This window comes from Chiroxiphia lanceolata, chromosome 2 (assembly GCF_009829145.1).
Source record: "Chiroxiphia lanceolata isolate bChiLan1 chromosome 2, bChiLan1.pri, whole genome shotgun sequence".
NCBI lineage: Eukaryota > Metazoa > Chordata > Aves > Passeriformes > Pipridae > Chiroxiphia > Chiroxiphia lanceolata.
The window spans coordinates 82,786,428-82,803,993 of record NC_045638.1 but is presented as its reverse complement, the minus strand read 5'-3'; the positions used below and the strand labels follow the sequence as shown (position 1 = coordinate 82,803,993).

General features: G+C 41.9%; 1 protein-coding gene across 11 annotated transcripts in view; it reads left to right on the top strand.

The window, feature by feature from the left end:
• Positions 1-17,566, top strand: part of FAT3 (FAT atypical cadherin 3) — a 405,288-nt gene that overhangs the window by 175,096 nt on the left and 212,626 nt on the right. For all 11 annotated transcript variants that reach the window (XR_004355164.1, XM_032678484.1, XM_032678483.1 and 8 more), the window contains one exon: positions 11,827-12,141. Coding sequence is in view for 10 of the 11 variants with exons in the window: in XM_032678484.1 (XP_032534375.1) it covers positions 11,827-12,141 (315 nt within the window). In the remaining variant the exon portion in view is untranslated. The remainder of the gene's footprint in view (positions 1-11,826; positions 12,142-17,566) is intronic.

Below are 17,566 nucleotides of genomic sequence, written 5' to 3'. Positions count from 1 at the left end.
GCCTCTCTAGAGAATCACAGAATATGCTGAGTTGGAAGAGACCCACAAGGATGATTGAGTCCAACTCCTTGCCCTGCACAGGACCCTCCCCAAGAGTCACATCATGTGCCCAAGAATATTGTCCAAACACTTCTGGAACTCGGTCAGAAGAGAGGAGAGAGTACACCTAAAAGCATGCTTAAGAAAAAATGAAGGGCTTTGCTTCTGGGCAATTTAAAGCAGTACTACTGATCCCAAACAAGTTACCTCTTTTTTGCCGTGCTGACTGTTGAGTACCTTGGCCCCTGTACACAAAGCCAATGTGATACAGAGAAAAAACTTCCATTTTCTGGACCTGAGGAGAGTCCTGTAAATGGCTCCAGATAAAACTTCGGGTTTCGATGAATCCAGTCTGCACATCACAGTGAAATGCAAAGTGTCTTCCTTGCAAAACAGGATTGTGGACAATACTGATCAAGTATATACTGCCCGGAGAGTCTTTATCCACTGGAAAATTCACTCAAAGAAACACAAGGGCAATTAATTGTTCTTACAGAGCCACAAAGTTGGCTGTCTGAGAGCATGTTCTAATCTAACACCAGGCCACTTCCTGCCACCCCTGCAGTGCATCCCTCCTGGTGCTCTTCCTGGACAGAAGCAGTGGACAAGAGCAATGCTCCAGGCTCACTGGTGGTCACTACCAGCACAGGTGCTGCTTCTGATGACGTGTGCACATCTCTAGAACAGGTCTTCAGTTTCTTGTCTGCCCTCATACATGACAGCGAGAAGATATCAGGAGCTTTTTTTTTTTCATTAAGATGTGTTTTCTCCCCACCATAGCAATGAGGTGGTGGGGCGAAAAAAAAATGACCGTGGGAGTGGAGCTGGATATGTTGGGAGCGCTTCCACCCCTCAGAATCACCCAGTGAGTGTCCTCTTTCCAAGCTCCTTGGAGGAAACAGCTGGACACTGTTCACAGATCTGTAGTGCTTCAAACCAGGAAAGACCAGATAATTTGATTTCATCCTTTTTTTATATCTCTGTTTATTATACATCACTTTCATACCTTTTTACTAAAAGATTTTTCTCTAACTAAAGCATAGCATGCATTTGCCATGAAATGTTTTCCCCTCAACAGTTTGTAGCTCTCATTTGCAGATGTCTAGAGAATATTCCAGGAATTAATCATCTGCTTTAAAAAAAAAAAAAAGTAATAAAGGGTATCAAGCTGATTGCTAATTTTATTTTTCCTGGCTTCAGTTTCCAATCATTAGATATTGCTCCACCTTATTTTGTTAGATTAAAGAGCCTTTTGCTTCCCAGTAATATTTCCCCATGAACCTTACATGGATTTTTCTAATCAAGTTACCTCTTCATATTCTTTTTAATAAGCTTAGCAGATTGAAATCTTAAACTCCCTTACCATAAATCATTGTCTCTGCCCCTCAGACTGTTTGTGGAGCTCTTTTTTGTTAATCTTCTCCAATTTTTTGATGTGATTTGTAAAATAGACCCCGGAGTCATGCACAGTACATCTGAGCAGAGGAAACATGGCTGAGCCTTGGAGGAGGGTTTAAACGATGCTCCTGTGCTGGTTTTGTGCATCACACTCTCCTCTTCCCTGCAGTGTTTATGTTCGAGGGCAGCATGGCTATTAAATCCATTTCAGAGGTTCTCTTTCTCTCCTGTTTGACTGCTTCTCTGGGTTAATGTTTGGATAGGAAGATAAAGGCAGATTCCATGGTTATTGTTATTGCTTTTTGCATAAGGTTGCTCATTTGCTGTGGGCCAGAAGAAACAGCCAGAAGAGGAAGAGGGTGAGGGAAGCAGGAAAGATGACTCTATTTCCAGTATAATTTATAATAATACTACTCTGTTTTCAATATGATATGTATAACTAAAAAGTGAAAGACATTTACTACGTGGAATATTACCAGTATATCCTTGTCTGCTCTGGCCACCCATCCTGGGCTGACACTCCTCAGTGCTGGGAACCATCAGAAGAGCCAGTGCCTGTTTGAGATGTACTTGAGGCTGGGTAAGGTCAGCATTGCAGTCCTCAGTGTGAAATCACTTGCTCTCCAGGGCAGCCTCCCCCAGCAACCAGGCTACCCTTCACAGCTGCCTGCACTTCCCTCCACCTCCCTCACCACTGGCACAAAACAGCTGGAGCAGATTGGCACAGATTTTGCAGAAGGGTTCCCAAAGCAATCTCTTGTACTGTAGGCAGTACAAAGGATGCAGATCTTCGTATAAAGGAAGAGGACCCTGCACAGAAGTCCCTTGTCAGGACTTTTATTGGAATCCTTTTGAACATCCTTTGCCTTTTTTCTCCATTTCTTCTTCCTGCTTCAGCTTTGCTGCACTTATGATCTTATTTCTAAAATAACCAGGAGCAAACCCTTCTTTTTAAAATAGCTTCCCAGTCCTGCAGGCAGAGGACACATGAGTCGGACTTTGATCTCTCTATTAATCTACTAAACAGAATGTGCAGAAAATCTGGGTTACTCTGGGCGTTAGCCAGACCCTTTGAGAAAAAAATGCCTCTGTTCAAACAGATTATTATTGAGGGTTAAGAGCTTTCATTCTTGGTGCTAGCAATGTGAGGATTTCTGCTAGTACCATCCCCACATTTGGTTTGGTTGGGAAGGCTGTGGAGGTGGGCACAAGGCACGCAAGAGCTTCGAAATCCCAGTGGTGCTCCGAAAATAAGACAGAACTTGTTATCTGCTGTAGGGACAAACAGATATAGATGGATAAATGCGTGCAGAGAGATTATAATATTGAAGAGAATTCACAGGTTGTAATTCATGTGTGGCTAGAAATGCAGTAGCCACAAATAGGTTAAAAAAACAAGGGGGAAAAAAGGCATAATCAGTAGAGTGAAATTATACCATCCAGCTGTTGTTCTTCTGAGTTGCATTAAGAGTGTATTCCCACAGTAGATCTTCCTGTAAGGTTTTGTAAAAGTTTGAGGTATCTGAATTTTACACGACACCTGCCATGGTCACAAAATTGCACTTTTCATTTGTTTTTCTTAGCCCTGTGGCTGAAAAGTTGAGCCTGTGTACCTCACAAGTAGGGACCATATTTTGTCGTGCCTCTGAGACCAAAGGGGAAAGTGAATCTGCCACCCCCAAAGAGATAGTGGTAGCATCCCATATTCATAAAAGTTGAACAATATGGCTCAATCTGTGAGGGCTGGCAGGACATCCCATTTGTCAGAGTAGCATCTCAGTTTGTCCCATTGTTCTCAAGCACTTGTAGTCAGTAGGGAACAGTACGTGGCAGTGGTTTAGTCATCTCTGGAGCTTCATGACTCCTCTCAGCCTGGTTTTACTGCTGGATTTTATTGCACTGTTTGGCAGTGATGGAGTGAGTTAAGCTTTGACAGAGATTATTCATAAATTAAAGGTTTCATTATTGTATTCATGCTTTTGAAAGCAGTTTGTTTTTTCCAGAGTTGTCCATTGTGTATTTTTTGTTTATCCATATAAGGTTTTTTATTTTTTCCCCAAGCCAAAGATATTAAAGCAAGATGAATATGGATATTTCTTTCAATAAGTAGAGGGGTGTAATGGAAGATAGAGAAATGGTAATAAACCCTAGTCAGGTAAAAATGCTGGCACATCTTATTTCATTTAATTCATAAGCGGAAGAAGATAGAGAATTTATTTGAGTAAGCCTCTGGTTCAGTGTCTTGATAATATGTTTGGAAAATTGCTCTGAAATTGATGTGTAAGTGACCTTGAAGGTGTCCTATTTAAGTGATAGCTCATTTTGATGTGAAGTTGTAAGACTTCCTCCCGTGGCCCCAAATAAAGCAAGCAAAGGAAACCAGCACTGAATTTAAGTCATTTCAAGGTAAAGAAGGAAGAATCTCTCCTCAAAACTCAAAATATAAATAACCTGGAAGGTCAAGCGCCTAATCTGAGATGTGCCTCTATTTCAGTGCCATTAAGATGCTGCTTTATTGAGAAGTCTGCCCTTGTGGCAGCAGTCCCCCAGCCCTGGTGTCTGCCTTGGGACACCTGGGGAGCTGTGATCAGACTCCTGAGAATACCTATGGTGGTGGCACTGCTAGTTCAGGATGCAGCATTCACCCTTTAAATCACATCATTCATATATGCATGTATACACAGACTCCATATTTCTGATATTCACATACATATATACAATCTATTATGTATAAATACTAATAATTTCATAAATATTCATGTAGTCATATGTGGTTTAAAAAATATAAGATACATATATATTTATTTTTATTATTTTTGCTTGAGAGTGCAGTGACCAGACCTAACCTTGATTATCGCCTTTAATTAGTTGAATTTCTCCTCTACCTCTGGTAAATAAAGTTGTGTTTATGTTTTGCAGCCTGAGGCAGGGCTGGCCAGGGTTCCTGCTCAGACAGGACACCATCCCCAGCCTGGTGTCAAGGTCATGCTCATGTAAGTTATGCTGATGGGCTGTGCTTGATTTAATGACCCTGACAGACCTGAACTACAATTGCACTGTGCATTTAAGTCACATGAGCATCCTTGACTTCAGCTGGGCTGTTGGTTGGCCCAAGACCTCAGAGGTCAGAGGAATCATAGAATCGTTAAGGTTGGAAAAGACCTCTAAGGTCATCGAGTCATTAAAAATCAGAGTTTCCATATGTACCTGAGCTGAATTTCAAACCAACTGGCCAAGCTTGGTCTAAACCATTGCATGGTGCTGGTTTCTTCTATGAGCAGAAGGAGTTTACAGTCTGTACAGTGGTGCTGTGCTCACAGCAGCAGCAGTGGTCCCACCTTTGCAAAGAGCCAACAGAGAACTTAAACTTGCCTCTGAAATACATGGTGGCATGTCATGTCCAGTAAGAATTGTAAAGCTGTACATTATCTATCTACTTATCTGTTACATGCAGATATATTATGTTTATTAATGTTGACTGTCCTTGTCATGATTTTGGCTGGTTGTGATGGTCATGATATTGTGTGTGTAATATCATGGTAAAGGGTGTATTTGCAGGTTAATTCAGTGTCAGTGAAAGTAGCACTGCTGAGGATTAGTTTTCTAGTTCTCTTTACTGCTCTGGGAATGCAGAAGTAATATTCACCAAAGAAACTGCAGTATGAGATAACAGTAAATTTATATATTCAAAACATCAGTAAAAGAGAGAAAATTAGAAGCTGAGCCCTAGACAGGAATGTTACCTGTCTTTCGTTGTCTGACAAGAATGGTTTGTTATATATGTTTTGTATTTGAATCAGACATAAGAATATTAGGAAGTTATTAGGAAGTTGTAGGTATGTATAGCCTTACAAAGTTAATATTGCTTTTGGACTTGTTTCTGGGTATGATCTAATCTCCATTTAAGTCAATGGGGGTATTTCTTTTTGCTTCAGTAGAAACTGAGTTTGTGTTTTAATGTGCATTAAAACCTACAAAATTTGTGCAATAAAATAAAAACAGGAGGCCACACTTTGCACAGTGGGGGGCCTTAAAAGAAGGCATTGAAATAGTGTTTAATCACCAGAGTAAGGAGCCTGATTTTCAAAGCTGCTGGCTGCAAGCAGTGGGGGGGTGAGCAGTAGGTCTCCTTCATGCTTCAGTTGAGTTTGTGGCTGATGTGATACCGCCGTCCGTATTCAGAACTGGCCCTGGTGACTTATGGCTTGAGAAGACTTTAAAAAAGGGTGAATATAATGTATGGTTTATTCTGATTCCCACTGGCTTTTGTGGTCCAAGTGTGCTGAATCGATCTGGCATTGGTGCTCAGGTTTGCATCTTCACTACACTAAAACTGTTTAATCCTGTGGATTATATTTACAGTTTACCACTAATGGAAATATTGAAATAAATATCTCCCAAAAGATGTATACAGTCTGCTTTTATATACAGAGAGCTGTTCCATGCATAAGACCTAAATAAAGAAAAAAAAACATAGAAAGGGTTAGGCATAATGTTAGTTTTCTTGGAATCATAAATATTCTTCCTTAATTGGGTGTGAAATTCCTGTCTACAAATCATGCAGTTTTGGTTGATTTTACATTCGTTTCTTTGATGAATAATGGGCTTACAGTATTTTTAAACTTCTCTTGCTTACGATGGCTCTCCACGAAGTGTCCTTCAAGAACCACATCTGTGCTTAATGCAAGGAATCTAAATTAGCTTTGATATTTGCATTTACACTCACAAATCTTTCCATGGCTCCCCTGTGCAACGATATGTGGAGGCAGGATCCGTCCAGAGCTCTGAAGTAGGAGCACAGGTAGGCATATGGAAAGCCTTTGTCTTGGTGCAGCCAGAGGAGGTATGTAAGTTCTTTCTTCCCCCTCTACATTTTAGACTGAGAAAAAAAATTAAAAAATCATTAATAAACTGTTTTCTTTTAAAGCTACTTTTTTTTTTTTCCCCCAGCAAGGCAATGCAAGTGAGGAGCTTTGGCTGACAGCTCGGTGACAACCAAGGTGTTGTGTTTACTGCCAGGAGACTCACAGAGTCTTTGATGAGGATCATGAATAATTAGTAGATTTTCGGAATCAGTGATTTTTCCATTTCTTCCTTTGAGGGATGTAACAGAGCCCTGAGTACTTTGCTGTTAGTCGTCATTCCCGATGGCCTCATTTCTGTCATTTTAATTAGGGGACAAACCAGCTTCTACTTTGTAGCTGGTTTGCACTGAGCCCCTTTGTTTTGAAGCTGGAGGAGGGAGAGGCAGACAAGGGCTCTGGAAATGGGTTTTTCAAAAATTTCATGTCAGAAGCTGATGTGGCCCTTGGACATATTGAGGAAGTTTGCTGGCTTCCTGAGGTCTGGAGTCAGGAAGGTGCATCCATTACCCGTAGTCCTTCAGTCACCCTAAAGTTCATATATTTTTATAGCAGCCTTAACCACTAAACTTTCCATTTGCACAAGGAGCTGGCTTTGGGTGGGAAGGGGCATGTTACACTCTGACAGCTGGGAATATCTGCGAATGTGTTACTGGAGCATCACCTCCATCCCACACTGTAGCTCCTGCTGAAGGCATGTTCTGCCTTTGCTGCCTCTCCTCTATGGCCACTCCTGGGTCAGGCTCTGGGAATAAGTAGGCCATTTACTTTATCTAACCTGTCCTGATTGCCTGGTCCAAGATGCATGTTTGTGCAATTAGCTCATGCTCCTGAAAAAGGTTGAGAAGAACAAGCAGTATCACTGAGGCTGTTCCCAATTGTCAGCTGAGCTGATGGTATTAAGCAAAATGCAGCCCTGTGAAACCACTGCAGTATTTTGAAAAAGAGATAACTAAGGGTTTTTCTGTACTATTTCTGCGTGATAGAAGTTTTTGAAAGAGTAGCAGATACTTCCTAGTCAGTCCTCTTTCCCCAAATCTTGTTCATTGTTTGCTGTAAGTAGTCATAGAGTATGACTACTTACATTGGCAACTTTTATCACGCGGGCTACTGAGTCACTCAGCAAAATGGCGTGCTACATTATTTTTTGCAGCTAAGTCAATAACTTGGGTAGAAGAATAGGTTATATTGTAATGTCCCAGTACCAAGGTGCCAAATAATGGGAGATTCTGGCCTGTCCCTGACAAGCAGTTGCTCCTGCCAGATATCTTCTGTGTTGAGTATTTGCACTCTCCTTTTTCTGCCATTGACTTCCTGCCATCAGACCTCGGTTTGCTTTTCTCAGCTAGATTAAAGAGCTTTGTAACTCTCTTTTGACTTTTCCATGCACAGCTTCTTACAGACCACCAAGTTGTCTTTTAATCTTGCCTTGAAAAAACTAAACAGAATTGAACCCCTTTCAATGGTTGTGCTATTGAAGGTATTAATGAAGGATGATCTGACTTTTAGGAGGAACATATGTGTGTAGCAGATATCCATGGCGATTGGCACCTATGTAAACACCCGGGTTGACAGCTCCAGTAAACATTCTCTTAAAGAGCTGTGGCAGGTCCATCCATCACACTACCTATATACACAGTACTGTCAAATGTGTAAAGTAAACAAACAGGGGACAAAAAAGAAGTGATGAAAGAAATAATGCTTTTCTCTAATCCCTTTTTGTTTTAAGAGCCTCTCAGGTTTCTCATCACTATAGTAAATACATAACTTTCAGATAATTTTTGAGTGGACCATGTCATTTGAAGTGGTCTGCTGACAGATATGCAGCAAATCAGTGGGAGAGGAAAGAGGGAAATCCAGTTTGCAGATTCTTTGTTCACTTTAAGAACCACTAGTTTCTTGCCCCCCCTTTTTTCTTTTGGCCTTCATCCTTAATAATGCAGTGTTTCGTTGTGTCCAATTGCAGGAGCCATACGGAAAAAATTATCCCATTATTTTCTCAGGGAAAGAGGGAAAACAAGCCTTAGAGAGAAACAAGCACACAACCTTCACATTGCTGGCACATTGCCGAGCCCAAGGGCTGAACTTAATTTACATATAAATGTGCCCAGGATTTTAATCAGCAACTAATGCACTCTGTTGTTATTTTTCACTTACAGTGTTTGCAATGCAATGTCTGCTGAATTGCATAGGGCATGTGCACTTGAAGGAATGCAATGACAGGCATACTGGTGGCATCACTTTTTGGACTGATGGTTAGCTTCTTTTCTGAGGCTGCCCTGGGCCTGAGGTGGTGCTGGCTCCAGACCTTCAGAGACTCTGCAAAATCTGACCATGGGCAACATTAAGAGCTGGCTTGGTTGGTTTTCAGCTGTCTAATGTAGAAATGCAGTAGTGCCTCTGTGGTGTAGCATCTCAGTGGATGGAAACACCTGTTTTTTCTGTCTTGTTCAGAACTGTGTCTGCAAAATCTTGGAACTTTTTAGTCTTTAACCACTTTGGAATTTTCAGGATTTCTGCTGGTGTTTCTTCTTACTTCTTGATTTGTTTAGCTCAGGTGTCATTATTTTGTTCACGTTTCTCTTCTAATTAGCAGGCAGCTGGAAAGAGTGCACCACAAAAGCTGTCCAAGAAAAGCCTTAGAGCTGCTCCCAAAGGCCTCTTCTCCCCTCTGCTCTCCTGATCCTGAAAACAAAATTTTGTCTTTCTGTAGTATCTGTTAATATTTATAAGCTTTGAAGTAAGTGATGTGTTTTCTGAATTTATTGTGATCTTATCTGAAATTATTGTGATCCTATCCCATCTTATCCCAAAGGGTATTCCCATCCTTTCCCATACTTGCATTCAGCTAAAGTGAGTGAGAACGTACCTGTGGATTCCCAGGGAATTTTTTTCAGCTCCTGATGCCGGCTCTATCAGCCTGTTTGTATTCATGCTATAGCAATGAAGAAGCAGTGCTGATGATCAAGCATCATAATTAGTCTTAAGGGTTAACACCTCATATGAAGATGACATTTGACATCCATCTGGAAAGTGTCAGCCATACCTACGTGGAGAGATTGGTTAAATATTTGGGCAGCATGTGTATTCTTGTGGGTACTAGCTTTATACCCATATATGGGTATACAGCAAGGAGGCATTTTGTGCAGAACATTCAAGAGCGTGGTGGAAAGTGTTCCCAGGGTGATGGAAAGGTTTCCATGTGGAAAACCTGAAAGGGAACAAAAGCATTATTATTTATCAGGCTTCTGTGTGGTGTTGACAGGTGAAATGACAAGACTTATTGAGGAAAAGGAATTACTTTATATCTGGAACCTTTTAATAAATCTAAAGTAAAAAGAAGAACCAGTGTAGCAGACTTGTTGGTAGTTGCTAATGCTTGTTCAATGATCCTTTCCTTCTGAAGTATAGAAATGGAAAGTAACTGTTGCCAGGAGTTATAAAATGGAGGGATGACTCAGAAGATAGATTTATTATCATCTCAGTATCAGTGAAATTCAGCTTCATAAACATAGTTTAATCTACTAAAACCTTCTGTGCTCTCACTGAGGGAAAACCCTACTTATTTCAAATTTTGTTTAAAGATCTAAAATCATTCATCTTGTCTTGTGAATAAATCATCATTTCTAAGATCACTGCTATTCATCCTTTTTGCCTTGTTCTTGACCATGCAGATTTTATTTTATTTATTTGTTTCCATGGGGTGTCATTTGTTATGGGCTCTTCTCATCTCTGCGATATAATTTCTCTTCTGGACTTTCTAGGCCTTTTCATCACAGTTCACTACATATTTCACCCATGTTTCTACAGAAACTCATTACATAGCACAGGCTGCTGCCGACAAGAATATTTAGAATACACTCTGCTTTTGTCCTCCGGTGCTGCACTGCTCACCTTCCTTGGGTGAATAATGCATCTGAGACAGAAAGACATGGATCTGAGGTTACTAAAAAAAAGACCTAAGCCCATACATGACCGGAATCAGTACTGCTCCTTTCCTCTTCCTCTCTTACATGGCTGATCAAAGTAGTATTAGAAGACATAATAAAAAAATCCAAAACGTGAAAAGTTTTAAAATTTTAAAAAAGTATATCCTGTAAGACAAGGGCAATTACATGAGACATCTCTGTACCTGTGTGGTGGGTTCTGTGCTGCCTTTAAAACTTTTCTAAGACTTCAAGCTGTCATGGAAATAGTGCAATCTGATCCTTAAAAAAAACCCCAAATCCAAAAAGATATGCAATTCTCTTATTAGTGCTGACCTTAGAGCATCTCTGTCCTTAATGATTAACTGACAATTTTGTTCTAAGTAGCATCAAACACATCTGTTTTGCTCTGCAGTTTCTCCGTCATTTTCCACCTACTGTTGACGACTTGATGATCTGCAGACTGTCCTTTTGAGTATTTCCCAAGCTTGACATCCACTGCATTACTGTATCTCTCAAGATTTAATAATGCTGTATTAGGAGAGGAAAATGTTCTTGATATATGTGTCACAGAAGTGGTGGGAAAGTGCATTTCCTTGTTTTGTGCTGGTGTGATTGTTTGTGTGGTACTGGTGTATTTGGTCCTCTGTGCATTCGTGTTCAGTGCTTAAGCCAGTGAAGGTTTGAACTACACCAATATGAGCAGGTCTTATAGTGGCAGGAAGAGTTTCTGGTTTATCACAGAATCAGAATGGTTTGGGTTGGAAGGGACCTGAAAAGCCATCTGGTTCCAACCAGACACAAACCAGGTGCTCATGTCAGGAGGAGAATGGATTTCTGTATCAGGCAGAAATGAGGTAGGTGGAAGTCCTTCCTGGCAGGAACTGTGCAGGCACAGGGGTGGTACTTGGACCCCTCTCTGTGGCTCTGTTATGCACAAGCACACTTTCTCTTGTGGTTTCTTAGGACCAGGTAGGAAACCAGCTGATATAATTGTATATGTAATACAAACATATACATGTAACGTATATGTGTGTGTGTGTGTATATATGTAATGTATATATGCGACATATATATGTAATATTTTCTTACACCAGTAGGTAAAGTGGCCACGCTCTTCCTTCCCCTGTGATAAAAGAGGATATGCTTGTTGTGTAAGGGCCAAGGTTTAAGAGCTACCATGTGAGCTTTTAAACCACCACCTAGGTTTTCCTGTTTAGCAATGGCATAGACAGGAGCTTGAGAAGAAAAGCCACTTTTTTTTTGTGCAATTCATTCTCAATAGTTGTATCTCTCCCTACCAAGGTTTATACAAGTTTGCATCACAAGCAGAAAGTGATGGTGTTTCTTCTGTTACTCTGCCAGCTGCAGTTCTAGCAAGGAATTGGCATTAGAACATTTATGAAGAGCCATCTTTTTACCTTCCCTCTCTCAATTTCTGGGGACAGAATACTTGAGCTGGGTTCACAAAACAGTTCCTGAGCTTGTTTCTGTTTTTATTTTTTTCAAAACCTGAATTTTTCTAAGGGTGGAGCTTTTTTTATATACTGAACATTCATTGATTCTGTTCCTGACATCCTCTGCTTGCTGTTTTTCCGCAGGAGTTATCTACACAGCAGATATTCTTGACCGGGAGACAACCAAATCCTACTGGTTGACAGTGTATGCAACTGATCATGGTGTTGTCCCACTCTACACTACCATTGAAGTCTACATTGAAGTGGAGGACATGAATGACAATGCCCCTCTCACCTCTGAGCCTATCTATTACCCAGTCATCATGGAAAACTCCCCAAAGGATGTATCTGTCATTCAGATCCAAGCCCAGGACCCTGACTCCAGCACTAATGAAAAACTGACTTACCGGATTACAAGTGGAAATCCCCAGAACTTCTTTGTGATCAATCCCAAAACAGGTAACAAAATCCTGCAGCCTCAGGGTGGTGGAGAATGCAATTTACATATTTATCACCTTGCTCCCCTTCAGAATCCACTGGTGTTGCATTGCTTTCCAAACCTCTGTTTTCTGTTTGCATATGTGACTAAAGCATCTTGTATGTGTGTAAAGCATTCTCTTTTGCATTGGTACACAAAAGCACTGGCAGGTGATGTGCTGCAGATATGCTGCTGCTGCGATCGCTCTTCCATGGGTCACTGGCTGTTGCCTCTTGCCTGCATCTGTAGGGATGAGACTTTTCTACACTGAGTCTGCAGAGTAATGCTAAGAAACAGATACAAGCTGCTGCAGGTTACAGAGCAGTGTTTCTTCCTTTATAAGCTGGTGTAGCACTGTTGAAGTGAGTGACATGATAGTTGTCCAGCACATGCAATTAGGCTCCTCATGACAGTAGCTGAATGTAATTCTACAGCTTGTTTTATACAAAAAGACAGTTTAGATGACCCAGAAGTCCCTCTGGCCTTTAAAAAAAAAAACATCTGTGTGTTTCCATTGATTTTTAACAGCTGGGGATGTAGCCTGTGGGTGCAGTGTTGCAGCTATGGTGATTGTTTTAAGTTAAAGTACTGTTGTTGCCTGGTAGTGGAGCATTGCGCCTGCGCACACCAGGTCTGCACATCTGTGCCCTTGGTTCGTTTGCTGAACAAGGCTGGTAAAGAAATTGCCTCAGGAGATGTAACCTGAGGTTGTGGGTGCTCTGTTGGGTGCCTACCTGTGCCTGGCAGCAAGTGTTTCTCACTCCAGCATGTACCCAGCTGTTCCTCACTTACTGGGCTGGTGGGGACCCTCCAGCATGGTCTAGAGCTAGAGACTCAAGAGGGTCTTTCACAGCAATATGCTGATCTTTATGAAAGTAGTTCAGATGATTCACACAGTGCTCCAACTGGTTGTCATGCTCCTAGTTTTGATCTGGGGTTTTGATTTTATTTTTTTTTAAGTTTATTTATATCTGCTGCAAATTTCTAAGCAGCTAGAAAACCAGAAGGAATAGACCTGAGAGGGAACATTTTTAATTTCGTGTAGGGAAATGATGTTCACTAAATAGCTTTTCAACATTTGGCTGGGCAATCCTATTGCGATGTGTGGCATAAGAAGGGGTCAGGATCTTCTCAGGCATAAGCCCAGGTGAAGAATTATGGAGCACATATAATCACTGTGTTCAATCTGCCGAGCCCTAAGGCACACATCTCACTTATTTTTAACACTTGGAATGGTCGAAGATGCTCTTCCATCTGCACCCCTTCTCCCCCTCCCCACCCCATAAATCCCATCTGGGCAAAGTAGCATAGTTAAGACTCACAGTGTTTAATGCTTGTGCTTCCCTTCCATCGGCTCCTCCCACAGAGCAATCTGCTCAGCACAGCTCTGCTTATCCACATGGCAGTCAGGGTGAGCCCGTGACAAGGACCGGAGCTGGGCACGCTGCAGCCCTGCAGCATCCTAGCCTGGTGGCACACCCTGTGGATTGGCTCTTTGTCCCTCTGGAGAGCAGCAGGAATGCTTTTCCGTAACAATGAGATCTTCATTCTCACAGTTAACACTGAAGATGGTTAATCTTCATTTGCACCGTGGAAATTGCTGTCTGAGAACTAATAGGCTTCAGGATGAGAAACTTTGCTGCTTAGGTAACTCCTGGAGGGCCCCCCTTGTGCTAGGTGAGCATCCTGGCTGGTGACTGGCTGTGATTTGTCATGGAAGGGATAAACCATTCCCTTCTATCCAATTCGGTGCCAAACACAGCGCAATGAGAATTGAGCAAGGTGGCCTATTTGAGTGTGTTTTTGCCTTTGAAAATGAGCCTGACAGAGTATATATGCACAGAGATGCCTTGTCCCAAAGAGAAGCGCCAGGCCTTGACATTAGGAGGCTTTCTCCTGATGGAATGTAGATGTCCGAAGGAAAAAGCATAATGGATTTTCCTAGAGAGTGCCCCTGGGGGTCTCTGGCCAGGCTCCTTTCAGCCATCTCCCTGCAGTTGCACTAGTTTTTCTAAGACAATAATTTCCGCTCCAGTTGTTTTGTACAGGAGACTTCTGCACACATGGGAGAGGTTCGTAGTATGCCAGATCCGTACGCTTGCTGGGAATCAGCACAGCAGTAACTCGTGTAGAGCTTTGCACAGCAGCCCTAAATGTGACAGCACGCTGTATAATTAAGATGAAAAGGTTTAACATGAACCCAAATATGCTGCGATCGCTGTGTACGTAGGCTGAACGAGCATGCTCCTGCTGTCGGGGGAGAATAGTCATTCGAGAAAGGGGATCTTTTATTTTCTTTGTCGCTTGGGAAGTTTAAACACTGCCAGCAAAATGACATCTCATTCCTGTGAGTAATCCATTGCTGAGAAGCAACATCAAGGCGAAATCCTGCATTTTTTACATCCTCTGGTGGGAAGCGGCAGAAGTTGTTCTTGACTAGAGACAGGGAGTTTGCTGGAGCATAGGGATGTTCTCAATTGTCTTTGGAGCTCAGCAATGACTGTGTTTGCCTTCCTTTGGAAGCTGCCTTATAGGTCATGCAGGTCAGGCAGGTTTCTGGAGGCATATGTACCACTGCATGTGTTGCCATCTGATCGAGGCACCAGGCGGTAACATAGGGAGTCCAGGTTTTGTTCTCTGTTCTGATACAGGATCATAATTGCAGCCAAATTTTACACTCTTGGTTGATTACCTGGATCTCAGAAGCAACAATACTCCTTGTATGCCATGTATGTAGGTAGAAGAAACTTTTTAGTAGACAACTTGCCACTTCCTACATTTTTATAGACTGGCACAGCTCTAGGTAGTCAAACTGCAAATGTATCATGTGCTTTTGGATCTGTTTGAAGGCAGTCTTCAGACCTGCCATGATTATTACCTGCAATTTCCTCTGTGCATTTGAGAGAGAGGAAGAGTTGCTCCTGCAGGAGTGAAAGGCTGCTAAAAAGCCATTAGTAGCAAGACTTAGGCACCAAAGTCACCCTGGGCAGCTCATACTTTCACTAGAGGCTGACTGCTTCAGCAGTACAAATGGGTGGCAAGGGATCTCCTCATCGGGCTTGGGGTTTATATGGGTGCTCTGAGGAGGAGGACTGGAACATGAGCCACCCTCCTGTGTGCCACTGGCTTTATATGGAAAGGCAGTGTGGGCAACCTCCCATGAAGGCCTTTTTTTTCTCGCCTTGATATTTTTTCTAAAATACAACCAAACATCAGTTTGCGCCTCGGTCTGCACTTTTATCTCATGAGCTGGTATTCATAGGTACAAGTATTAAGTGAATAATGTAGCACATGAGTACGTGTGAAACCATAAATCATTCATGCTGGAGAACAAGGCAGCCTTGTTCTGCAGACTGGTGGAGACTGCTGCCTAAGTGTAGCAGGTCCAAGAGCAAACTGGGATTTTTCTTTATAGTGGGCAAGAGGAATATATTGCAAAGCACAGTTTTGTGAGAGGGGTAAGAAACATGTTTTTCAAATGGTTGAGATAACTCTAGGGGTTACATGACTACTGAGAAAGGCATTCCTCTGTGCTTTTGTTTCCCGGCTCTGTGTACACATGACAGCAGTGGAGGCATTCCTGGACCTCAGCATCTTCAAAGCTGGGTGTCAGCTTAAACCCTGATGTGGCTGATGGGAGAACCAGGGGTTTCCCTCTTAGCTTGCCTTTTATGCCTGGTAGGGCTTAAGGTTGCTTTGACAGAGCACAGTGTCACAGGGCTGTGCTGCTTTGTGGGCAGTGTGAGATGGGGCTGAGGAGGAAGAAGGCAAAGCTGCTGGCAGAGCATCTGGGCTGGCCAGCTGCCAAGAGTGCCACAGTGGGCCAGAGCCAAGTGAGTTATTTTGTGGTGAGAGGTATGTGGAAAAAGGTAAATAAAACAGAAGATAGAGTTAATAAAAAAATTGATTGATTAGATCTATAAATTCTTACTTTTATTTCATGTATATGGGTGTTAATTTCACAGCACAGGCGTAATTTATTGCATTGATTTATTATGTTTCTGTGTTCCGAAGAAAAAAACAAATTTTAATTCAAACCATTGCATTATTTTGTCTAGTGTTCACATATTTTGAACAAACCCAGTAAGCTTCTCTTCAGTCTTATGTAGATTGAGATACTTTAACTAACATGCCAACAGATCAAATTTCACTCTTGTGCACATTGTTATTAATTAATTTATACTAAACTTATGCTCGTGTGTCTGGAAAATCCAGTTACACCTTGCTTAGTCTCTTGCTGTCACCATTATAACAGAGGCAGACCCGTGACACCCCTGAAACAGTATTTGCTGTGGTTTATAAGGCAGGATGCACTAGTGGGTTTAGAAATAGTGCATGTAGGTCAGTACATCTTTCCAGAGCAGTAATTACTCTGCCTCCGGAAGTTGTCTCTGAACTGTCACATCTGCACCTAGATTTGGAAAGAGACTGAAGTAGTATTCATGCTGAAGTAGTATTAATATTTATATAAGCTAATATGGGGTTAGTGAATGTCAGAATTTAATTTTTATGAATGCTGCTTTTCTCTCAGTAGGCTGGGCTTTGCTTTCTTTTGCACTCACAAAGTCAGGTGGCCTAGGATCCTGGCTGAATGCCACATTTGCCATGCCATACTAAAATGGTGCTTCACCCTCCTGCTATACGTCCTGATTATTATGGATGCTTTTGTTTGGTTTGTCGCAAGAAATGCCCACACATCTTTGCTCTCACAGACTGAGCCAAATCCAGTGGTCTGCTGCTGCACTGTGTTTTGATGGCTGCCAGCAGCATAGCTTCTGGATACCCAGTGCCTCTTTTCAGCTCAGAAGTAATAGAATCATAGAATGATTTGGGTTGGAAGGGACCTTAAAAATCATCTAGTTCCAACCCCCTGCCATGGGCAGGGACACCTTCTACTAGACCAGGTTGCTCAAAAGCCCCATTCAAACTTGCCTTGAACACTTCCAGGGATGGGGCATCCACAGCTTCTCTGAGTAACCTGTTCCAGTGCCTCACTACCCTCACAGTAAAGAATTTCTTTCTAATATCTAATCTAAACCTACCCTCTGTCACTTTATAGCCATTACCCCTTTTCCTAGCACTACGTGCCTCTGTAAAGAGAAGAGAGACCTTGGGCTTCCTAAAACTTTCCACCATGTAATGATTAAAGGTAAATTATGGACCATTTAAAAAGATTAAATAAAATTACTTTTGATGACATTTCTGAGGGACTTTGAGTCAACAATATTAAGCTAAACTTAATATTACTTTGGTTCTGTTGTCACTCTGCTCTTTTAAGAGCCATTTAATGCTACTTTTTTTTTCTTCAAGTCTGTTCCTCAAGAATGGACAACTTTATATATTTATTCTTGGCCAATGATTCTCCCTCCTTTCACCCCAGCATGGAGGTCCAGCTGTGCTACTGAC